Source organism: Etheostoma spectabile, chromosome 20 (assembly GCF_008692095.1).
Source record: "Etheostoma spectabile isolate EspeVRDwgs_2016 chromosome 20, UIUC_Espe_1.0, whole genome shotgun sequence".
Classification (NCBI taxonomy): domain Eukaryota; kingdom Metazoa; phylum Chordata; class Actinopteri; order Perciformes; family Percidae; genus Etheostoma; species Etheostoma spectabile.
Genome location: NC_045752.1, coordinates 19,572,103 through 19,583,234, shown reverse-complemented (window position 1 = coordinate 19,583,234; position 11,132 = coordinate 19,572,103). Strand labels below are relative to the sequence as shown.

Below are 11,132 nucleotides of genomic sequence, written 5' to 3'. Positions count from 1 at the left end.
TGTGTGTGTGTGTGTGTGTGTGTGTGTGAGTGTGTGAGTGTGTGAGTGTGTGAGTGAGTGTGTGTGTGAGTGAGAGATCCACTTGTTTTCTTCTCTTTCCTGAGGTCTTTGTTCCCTGTCCCTCTCGTTCTCTCCTGAGTCTCTCATTTGGGGATAAGGGCGTTACACAGTAGACGCAGCCAAGCTGGCGTGCGCAAATGTGACGTCATGAGAACGCCGTCGCTGTTTATCCTCCCGCGTGGGGGCCGCAACGCTAGTTACTGTCTCCTCCTGAAGAGAAGTGGCGCTAATGAGCAAAGGCTAATGATATTGCTATTTCTATGGACTAGAAGAAAAAGGTAAACAATGGCAGAACTGGCAGCAGCATTGCCATCAATGCTTCGATCTGATTGGATGACCTACGTGGTCGGATCGAGCCTTTCATTCACTATGAAAGACCTCATCTTAACCCAGTAAGTTAACGAGAGAGACTCGCAGTCACTCTGAGAGTCCTGGCATCCGGTTACCCTCGAGCTCGTTCAGGCTTCCTATTTCCACTTTGTTGCGGTCACTAAAAAAAATTAGAGTGGTGCTCTTTAAGGTGTTTTACAGTTGCCACGTCAACAGCCCGTCTCACTCCATGTTAAGCTCCATCGTACCGAATTTGGTAGCAGTTCCCCTGGGGGTGATTGCGGTCCAGAGCAAAATGAATGGGAGTCTATGGAGCTAGACGGCTAAATGTGTCTCGTTTGCCTGATTGTCGTTGAGAAAAAGTTGAAAAAAATAGAGTGGTGCTTATAAAGGCGTTTTACAGTAGCCGCAGCCAAAGCCTGTCTACATAAAGCCTGTCTCGCTCCCTGTTAAACTCCATTGTGCCGAATTTGGTTGCAGTTCCACCGTAGTTCCACTGGGGGTGATCGCAGTCCAGAGCAAAATTAACAAGAGTATATGGAGCTAGACGGCTAAATCCCTTTTACGGTTTAGGTTTACGGTTTAGGTCCAAAATACATTTCTGATCTGCTACTACACTATGACCCCCCCAGACCTCTCAGGTCATCTGGGACAGGTCTACTTTCTGTCCCCAGAGTCAGAACTAAACAGGGTGAAGCAGCGTTCAGTTTCTATGCTCCTCATATCTGGAATAAACTCCCAGAAACCTTAGATCCGCTGCTACTCTCAGTTCTTTTAAACCAAGGCTGAAGACCTTTCTATTTGATGCTGCCTTTCTTTAATTATGCTCATTTCTTTCTTTCTTATCTGCCTGTAACTTTTATTCTTGTGTTTTATGTGTCCTAATGTTTCTATTTTGTTTTTAACTGTCTATTCATGTGTCTTTTGATTTTTAATGCTTATGACTTTTAACTGTTTTTACTTGTGTTTTATCTGTTTTAATGATTTTGTGTAAAGCACTTTGAATGCCCTGTTGCTGAAATGTGCTCTACAAATAAAGCTGCCTTGCCTTGCCTTGCCTAAATGTGTCTCTTTCGCCTGATTGCCGTTGAGAAATCTCATTTTTGATTGTAGTTTTTGCAAGTTCAACATGGATTATTGGTTGAAAGTTGAATAAACGAGTACTTATGTCCTTTTGATTTGTTACAGGTTGGGTTGAGCATCTTAAGCCCCTCAAAAATGTGATTTATTGCACCTAATAAATATAATTACTTACATTTTATTGTTGTCTTCAGTATGAAGGTAAACATTGTATACTTAAGTAATGTTTACCGATGCCAGATCATGGATTCCTGTTAAATTATTTAAAAACAACTAATGGAATAACTTCTTTCATACTCTACTTTCAAACAAATATTCAATACAGTATATGATCAAGATTTTCTACTTTGACCCACTTTTCCAAATATTCTTACAACTTCACTTCCTTTAAGACAGCAATCCAGTTTAGCGTTCACACGCATTTTCACTAGTTCAAAATGTCACTTAAACTGAATGTCAGTTAGATTTATATGTTTAAATAGTCTGCTTTTACCCAGGGTCACAGGCCTTCACAGCTATCTTCAAATAACTTGGCCAGGCGTCATTCATTCTGCTAATGAATGCTGATTGGTCAGTGAAGGACTGATTACGACCAGAGATCCCGCTTGACGGCATCCGAAGCAGAACCAGAATGTCTGAGTGAATATTTCGGCGTGGTCTTTGAAACATTAGCAAACCAAAACTCTGTCTAGCGCGGTCATTGACAGTAGAGCCTAACCCGTCCGCTGGGCTTTGTCCTTTTGAACAAAGGAAGTGACTCTGAGCTCGCCGTGAAGCGGTATCTCCGGCCGTACGGTGTGCACGACGTCATTGAGATTTTAAAAGCCACTTTTAAAAAAGTATGACACCCAGCCGGGTGTGTTGTCTTAGCCTCCCCTTTTTGAATGCAACATTCAAAATACAAGACAGAAAATGATATATATATATAAAAATGATATCCTGAGAAAAGTGGATTTTGAGGGGTATAGTTCCATAGTATTTGTTTTTTGTTTAACATCTTGCCAAAAGCACAGCTTCAACTATGATTTAGGTGTGCCTCATCGATATGTCTTTCCTGAAAGAAGTCACGCTGAGCTACGTTACTTGAAAAGTAAAATAAACACAGGATTATTTAGGTAGTTGTCTTGTTTTGTGCTAAATTCTGCGTTGTGCTTTGTTTTGTTGTTTTCTGTTTCTGGGATGTTTTGTGCTAAGTTAATGAACTGAATTGAATTGAAGAATGGTTGTTCATTTATTTTTAATTAATACTATGTAGAAGAATGTTTATATGTCCAGCAGGTGGCAGCCTTGCAATAAGAAGGATGCAATGTCAAGGCAATCCGTATTTTTCAAATCGAAAACAAATAAGCTAAGATTACAATTTAACATGGATACAATTCCTGTAATGAAGTATTTTAAACCCACTGCATGCATGTTTCTTTCGCAAATGACATGGCCCACTAGAGGTCCTTTACGTAGGTAAAACTATGAGGAAGACAGTCTCCTGTTATTACAGATTTTTTAAGAGCGTGGGTATTTTCTGCTCTATGGCGTGCATTATTTATTAGCATGTATTAGCTGATCCCAAAAGCCATGAACCAGATGACTAAGACTGTAAGGATGCAATCAATACCCTAAAATCTGAAGCCACTATATCTTAAATTAATATGAAATTGGATATGACTTGAAGATGAGACATTGCCATTCAACCTTAGGCCTAGGCCTACTGTAATTTTGTGCCCACTTTTGGACAAAAATTGCCTCATTTCTATTGGCCTATCCGATTTTTGTTGTTTTGTCGAGCACTTAAATTCTCAAATTCTTTTTTTTAGTGATGTGTTTTGTTTTTATTTTTTCCAGTGTTGTGAAGATATTGCTGTTTCAATAAAGCGTTGAAAAAAACAACTTGGTTTCCTGGTTGTGTTACTTCAATTTCGGTCCGCATCCGGTTTGCCTAACAGCTGACTAACAAATGAAAACACTGTAGCACTGAGGCGAGAAACCTTGTTTTTAAACATTATTGTGCACATAATGGGTGAGTTAAAGTTGCGTTAAATTTTTACTTTTCGTAGCTTGTTAAAATAGTGTAACTGTAGCGTCGCACGTCATAGTTAGCCAGCTATAGTTTGGTTTTAATAACGTTAGCCAACGTTAGCTCGCTAGCTAGCTACCTAGCTAGATTATAACATCCCACTGCACTGTTAACGTTAGCTTACTATCACACATTATTAAGTAGGAGCTAACGTTTTCTCTTGTATTCATGACAACTTAAACACCGACTACCGACTACAACCGACACACGTTTTAGCGGCATTTTGGTACAATTATCTCCGAAACTGGCTTGTGTTAGTGTTGGTCACAAGCTAGCTAGTTAGCTAATCTCGGTGTTATGATTCGCTCCAAAAAGCTCTTAACGGTAATTTCTCTCTCTAGCTAAATCAACAAAATTTGCTAAATTTGCTGATATGGCAATACACTGAGAGGCTTACTGACCTTTTTTAATGGTGTTCCATTGCTAGGCAACAGCCCGGCCCCTTTTTTAACTTGATGTCATTCACAAACATTGCAACCGGAAGTCAACTTGAGGCCCTTTACAATGTTGAATTGTGAAATGGTCTTATTGACTATTTCCCATCTCTGTAACTGACCTAGAGACAGTGTGTATGTGGATTCTGACAGGTCAATATTAAATGCTTTTAAATGCAGAATGCAGGGGAACAATGAAGCACGAGAGCTTTAAAAAATACCACACACCATGTTATAGCTACATGTGAAAGAAAGTTACGGAAAAAAACAAAATACCGTTGACCTTAACAGCTAAATTCCACGTTAACGTTCAGTGAGTCACTGTTACAGCTCAGCTCAGCTTCCTAATAAAAGACTTAATGGACAGTGGAAGCCGTTAACTCGCTTACTTGTGCTTTGATTAACTCCTGACACTATAAAATCAGCTCTAGGCATCGTTACTTTTTTCGTCGTCTGTGTCACACTCCCCGGAACAATTCAATTTTATTTATAGTATCAATTCATAACAAAGGTTATCTCGAGACACTTTACAGATAGAGCAGGTCTAGACCACACTCTATAATATACAAGGACCCAACAGGTCTAGTAGTTCCCTCCAGAACAAGCAACAGTGCGACATTGGTGAGGAAAAACTCCCCTTTAGGAAGAAACCTGGGACAGACCCAGACCCAGGCTCTTGGTAGGCGGGGTCTGACGGGCCGGTTGGGGTTGAACAACATAGCTAGAAAAACAAACCGACTTATACCGAAACTAAGAGTTTTAAATGTTAATGTTTAACAAAGTGATTGTGTTGCCAAACTGCTGTGTGGCTGGTGTGTAAGGTGTTTGTGTGTCTTTGCAGCTGTGGCCATGAGTTCCACGTGCCCGGGCACATACTGCGGCAGGATGATGGTCAATGGATCGGTGGAGGGAGAGTGTGGCGTAAGTACTGAAGACCAGATTTGTGTGTGACTGCGGTCGGGTAACATTTATGTGTGGGACTGTTGTCATCCATCTACGGCTACATTTACACTGCTGGGGTTTGGTTTTAAAGCAGAGTTTTGAGGTAAAAGGGATCTCCGTGTACAGACGTGTTTCTGGCTCCAGTAGAAGAACTAATCTCCGTTTTTAAAGGCCCGGACACACCAGCCCGATATGACCAATGACCAATCTGATTGGTGAAGTGCTAGCCCTTCAGTAGCGAATCAGTGCACTCATGTTAAAACACTTCCTGGAAATGATGAGCGTGACCAACGCCTCTCAAAATCTGCCGAAAATCTTTCTAATCTTTCTTGAAATGTTTTCAGAAACGCGTTTTAGTGAACTAATTTCCTAAAATACAAAATTTTATTCCGAACGAGCCGTCATTATGGTTGGGTTTGAAATCCGGGAGAACCCAGACCCACGGGACCCGTTCGTCATTTCTGGTTTTCAATTTTTTGGGCGACAATACAGATTAGCAGCGCCTGCTGTCATGGAGACGTGTTATGTTGCGCACGCACACATCGGTGTCGCTTCAAAGTGTTTCAAGGCACTTTATGGAGCAACGGGAGCCGAGTGATCTGTCCGACTGCGTTGTCTGTCGACGGTCGGCCATCGGGAAGGTGTGTCGGAGCCTTAAACCAAACCGCCCAAACCCCATATCTCCATGCGTGTGCCGGGGTGAACACAAGGCAACACGAAAACTCTGCCCGTTGCCGGTAGTTCTGGTGTGTCTGGTAGTTGTCTCTGGTGTTGCCAGAGATCTCTGTTGGCAACCCTGGAGACTGCAACACAACCTCGCAGATTCCTAACCAAAACGGGTCAGAAGTGTTTTGAAATGTCTCTGTTTTAGGGGCTCTAAAACGCCAGAGCTGTGTGAGTGGGAGGCGTCAACATAGCAAAAGATATTAGTTTTTAAACCAAGATGTAGCAATGTAAACGTAGCAAAAGATATTAGCTTTTAAACCAAGATGTAGCAATGTAAACGTAGCAAAAGATATTAGTCTTAAAACCAAGATGTAGCAATGTAAACGTAGCAAAAGATATTAGCTTTTAAACCAAGATGTAGCAATGTAAACGTAGCAAAAGATATTAGTCTTTTAACCAAGATGTAGCAATGTAAACGTAGCAAAAGATATTAGCTTTTAAACCAAGATGTAGCAAGTAAAGTAGCAAAAGATATTAGCTTTTAAACCAGATGTAGCAATGTAAACGTAGCAAAGTATAGTTTTAACAAGATAGCATGAAACGTAGCAAAAGATTAGTTTTTAAACCAAGATGTAGCAATGTAAACGTAGCAAAAGATATTAGTTTTTAAACCAAGATGTAGCAATGTAAACGTAGCAAAAGATATTAGTTTTTAAACCAAGATGTAGCAATGTAAACGTAGCAAAAGATATTAGTTTTTAAACCAAGATGTAGCAATGTAAACGTAGCAAAAGTATTATCTTAAAACAAGATGTAGCATGTAACGTAGCAAAGATATTAGTTTTAACCAGATGTAGCAATGTAAACGTCGCAAAAAAAGTCTTTTAACAAAGATGTAGCAATGTAACGTGAGCAAAAGATATTAGTTTTAAAACCAGAGTGTAGCAATGTAAACGTAGCAATGATTATTAGTTTTTTAAAACCAGATTGTAGCAATGTAAACGTAGCAAAAGATATTAGTTTTTAAACCAAGATGTAGCAATGTAAACGTAGCCAAAGAGAGCTGGGATCGTTGTAATTAGCGTTCCACTTGCTCAAACACAGAGCTTACTGTCGAGCCTTGCTAACCACTGCCGTCTCGGTCCGTCCTGCCAGGTTTGTCCTCGAGGAGAGCGGGCCAACATCCAGAAGGTGTGCGAACGCTGCACCGAATCCCCCGAGCTCTACGACTGGCTCTACCTGGGCTTCATGGCCATGTTGCCCTTGGTGCTGCACTGGTTCTTCGTCGAGTGGTACTCTGGAAAGAAGAGGTGAGGAGGATTACTCACGCTCACAGAGCATCACATAAGATCCGTGGAGTAGGACATTTCCAATGCTTTAGTCCTTCAGAAGCAAGAAATGTTTCGGCATTATCAATTGTCTTCCACTTCGATACCTGCCCTAGAGTTACTTATCGGATTAAAGTAGGGCTGATTATGCAGAAAATCCCATATCACGGTATGTTTGGCTAAACACATCAATGTCGATATTGCACCGTTTTGTACCGGTTGACTATAGGTGCTTTAACAAAAATTAGATTTTAGATAAATAATCATCAACAATGTGGATACAATGGAGGCAAATAATATAACAGCTAGACAGACAGACTAGACAACAGTCCGGTAAGTTCAGACAATGACATCACTTTTTATACAGTTTTTAAAACGAGAAAAAGACAAAACTATCGTCAAAATATCGATATAATATCGATTTATTGCCCAGCATTGGATCAAAGCCAACATTTTTCATACAGAAATATTACAAGTTGCGCCAGTAAATCAGTAAACCAGGCTTATTTTCAGGAAACTATGTTTCATAAACCAGGTTCAGGCTTTTAATTATCTAGAGCCAATTTGCCTTGGTGAAGTTTGCAAACATCAACAAACATATTAAACATTGTTGCACACACAGGGCAGCACAGCACACACAAGCAGAAGATTACAAATAAAAACATCATGGTGTACATCCGCCATCATAACCGCAATGGACCAAGCTACAAACTCCCCAAGTACTCTTGCTAGTTTATAAATCCCTTAACGGTTTAGGTCCAAAATACATTTCTAAATGTGTCCTTTCGCCTGATTGCGGTGAGAATTCTCATTTTTGATTGATTTTTGCAAGTTCAACATGGATTATTGGTTAAGTTGAATAAACGAGTACTTATGTCCTTTTGATTTGTTACAGGGTTGGTTGAGCATCTAAGCCCCTCAAAATGTGATTTATTGCACCAAATAATATAATTACGTACATTTTATTTGTTGTCTTCAGTATGAGGTAAACATGTTACTTAATAATGTTTACCGATGCCAGATCATGAATTCCGTTAAATTATTTAAAACACACTAATGGAATAACTTCTTTCATACTCTAACTTTCAAACATATTCAATACAGTATATAATCAGATTTTCTACTTTGACCCACTTTTCCAATATTCTTACAATCACTTCCTTTAAGACAGCATCCAGTTTAGCGTTCCACCGCTTTTCACTAGTTCAAATGTCACTTAAACTGAATGTCAGTTAGATTATATGTTTAAATAGTCTGCTTTTACCCAGTCACAGCCTTCACGCTATCTTCAATAACTTGCCAGGCGTCATTCATTCTGCAATGAATGCTGATTGGTCAGTGAAGGACTGATTACGACCAGAGATCCCGCTGACGGCATCCGCAGAACAGAACCAAATGTCGAGTGAATATTTTCGCGGTGGTCTTTGAAAACATTAGCAACCAAACTCTGTCTAGCGCGGTCATTGACAGTAGAGCCTAACCCGTCCGCTGGGCTTTGTCCTTTTGAACAAGGAAGTGACCTGAGCTCGCGTGAAGCGGTATCTCGGCCGTACGGTTGCACGACGTCTTGAGATTTAAAAGCCACTTTTAAAAATATGACACCCAGGCGGGTGTGTTTCTTAGCCTCCCCTTTTGAATGCCACATTCAAATACAAGACAGAAAATATATATATAATATAAAATGATATCCTGAGAAAGTGATTTTGAGGGTATAGTTCCATAGTATTTTGTTTTTTGTTTACACTTGCCAAAAGCACAGCTTCACTAATGTTTAGGTGGGCCTCATCGATATGTCTTTCCTAAAGACGTCACGCTGAGCTACGTACTTAAAAGTAAAATAAACACAGGATTATTTAGAGTGTTCTTGTTTGTGCTAAATTCTGCGTTGTGCTTTGTTGTTGTTTTTCTCGTTTCTGGGATGTTTTGTGCTGTTAATGACTGTAATTGAATTGAAGAATGGTTGTTCATTTATTTTAATTAATCTATGTAGAAGAATGTTTTATATGCCAGGCGGCAGCCTTGCAATAAGAAGGATGCAATGTCAAGGCAATCCGTATTTTTCAATCGAAAACAAATAAGCTAGATTACAATGTTAACATGGATACAATTCCTGTAATGAAGTATTTTAAACCCACTGCATGCGTTTCTTTCGCAAATGACATGCCCACTAGAGGTCCTTACGTAGGTAAAACTATGAGGAAGACAGTCTCCTGTTATCGATTTTTTAAGAGCGTGGGTATTTTCTGCTCTATGGCGTGCATTATTTATTAGCATGTATTAGCTGATCCCAAAAGCCATGAACCCATGACTAAAGACTGTAAGGATGCAATCAACCCTAAAATCTGAAGCCACTATATCTTAAATTATTGAATGGATATGACTTGAAGATGAGACATTGCCATTCAACCTTAGGCCTAGGCCTACTGTAATTTTGTGCCCACTTTTGGACAAAAATTGCCTCATTTCTATTGGCCTATCCGATTTTTGTTGTTTTGTCGAGCACTTAAATTCTCAAATTCTTTTTTTAGTGATGTGTTTTGTTTTTATTTTTCAGTGTTGTGAAGATATATTGCTGTTTCATAAAGCGTTGAAAAAACAACTTGGTTCCGTTGTGTTACTTCATTCGGTCCGCATCCGGTTTGCCTAACAGCTGACTAACAAATGAAAACACTGTAGCACTGAGGCGAGAAACCTGTTTTTAAACATTATTGTGCACATAATGGTGATGTAAGGTTGCGTTAAATTTTTACTTTTCGTAGCTGTTAAAATAGTGTAACTGTAGCGTCGCACGTCATAGTTAGCCAGCTATAGTTTGGTTTTAATAACGTTGCCAACGTTAGCTCGCTAGCTAGCTACCTAGCTAGATTATAAAATCCCACTGCACTGTTAACGTTAGCTTACTATCACACGTTATTAAGTAGGAGCTAACGTTTCTCTTGTATTCATGACAACTTAAACACCGACTACCGACTACAACCGACACACGTTTTTGCGGCATTTTGGTACAATTATCTCCGAAACTGCTTGTGTTAGTGTTGGTCACAAGCTAGCTAGTTAGCTAATCTCGGTGTTATGATTCGCTCCAAAAAGCTCTTAACGGTAATTTCTCTCTCTAGCTAAATCAACAAATTTGCTAATTGCCGAATGGCAATACACTGAGAGGCTTCGACCTTTTTTAATGGTGTTCCATTGCTAGGCAACAGCCCGCCCCTTTTTTTAACTGATGTCATCACAAACATTGCAACCGGAAGTCAACTTGAGGCCCTTTACAATGTTGAATTGTGAAATGGTCTTATTGACTATTTCCCATCTCTGTAAGCCGTAGAACAGTGTGTATGTGGATTCTGACAGGTCAATATTAAATGCTTTTAAATGCAGAATGCAGGGACAATGAAGCACGAGAGCTTTAAAAAATACCACACACCATGTTATAGCTACTGTGAAATGAAAGTTAGGGAAAAAAACAAAATACCGTTGACCTTAACAGCTAAATTCCACGTTAACGTTCAGTGAGTCATGTTACAGCTCAGCTCAGCTTCCTAATAAAAGACTTATGGACAGTGGAAGCCGTTAACTCGCTAACTTGTGCTTTGATTAACTCCTGACACTATAAAATCAGCTCTAGGCATCGTTACTTTTTTCGTCGTCTGTGTCACACTCCCGGAACAATTCAATTTATTTATATATCATTCATAACAAAGTTATCTCGAGAACTTTACAGATAGAGCAGGTCTAGACCACCCTTATAAGAACAGGACCAACAGGTCTAGTAGTTCCTCCAGAAACCAACACAGTGCGACATTGGTGAGGAAAAACTCCCTTTAGGAAAAAAACCTGGGTACAGACCCAGACCCGGCTCTTGGTAGGCGGGGTCTGACGGGCCGGTTGGGGTTGAACAACATAGCTCGAAACAAACCGATTTTACCGAAAACTAGAGTTTTAAATGTAATGTTTAACAAAGTGATTGTGTTGCCAAACTGCTGTGTGGCTGTGTGTAAGGTGTTTGTGTGTCTTTGCAGCTGTGGCCATGATTCCACGTGCCCCGGGCACATACTGCGGCAGGATTGGTCAATGATCGGTGGAGGGGAGTGTGGCGTAGTACTGAAGCCAGATTTGTGTGGACTGGCGGTCCAATTCTTGTGTTTTATGTGTCTATTTTTTAACTATCTATTTAACTATCTATTCATGTGTTTTACCGGTTTTTAATGCTTATGATTTTTA

At 39.9% G+C, this 11,132-nt stretch overlaps 1 protein-coding gene and 1 long non-coding RNA gene across 3 annotated transcripts in view; one reads left to right on the top strand and one right to left on the bottom strand.

The window, feature by feature from the left end:
• Nucleotides 1-3,349: 3,349 nt before the first annotated feature.
• Nucleotides 3,350-11,132, top strand: part of jkamp (jnk1/mapk8 associated membrane protein) — a 12,694-nt gene continuing 4,911 nt past the window's right edge. Inside the window, exons 1-4 of one of the 2 annotated variants that reach the window (XM_032499840.1) lie at nucleotides 3,350-3,484; nucleotides 4,817-4,896; nucleotides 6,739-6,893; nucleotide 8,095. In XM_032499840.1, coding sequence (XP_032355731.1) covers nucleotides 3,481-3,484; nucleotides 4,817-4,896; nucleotides 6,739-6,893; nucleotide 8,095 — 240 coding nt within the window. In that variant the 5' untranslated portion in view covers nucleotides 3,350-3,480. The remainder of the gene's footprint in view (nucleotides 3,485-4,816; nucleotides 4,897-6,738; nucleotides 6,894-8,094; nucleotides 8,096-11,132) is intronic. The other variant, XM_032499839.1, reaches the window with a different exon arrangement.
• The window catches only part of LOC116669805 (uncharacterized), a 6,366-nt gene continuing 6,256 nt past the window's right edge, over nucleotides 11,023-11,132 (bottom strand). The window contains exon 3 of the long non-coding RNA XR_004326857.1: nucleotides 11,023-11,033. This is a non-coding gene — a long non-coding RNA (uncharacterized LOC116669805). The remainder of the gene's footprint in view (nucleotides 11,034-11,132) is intronic.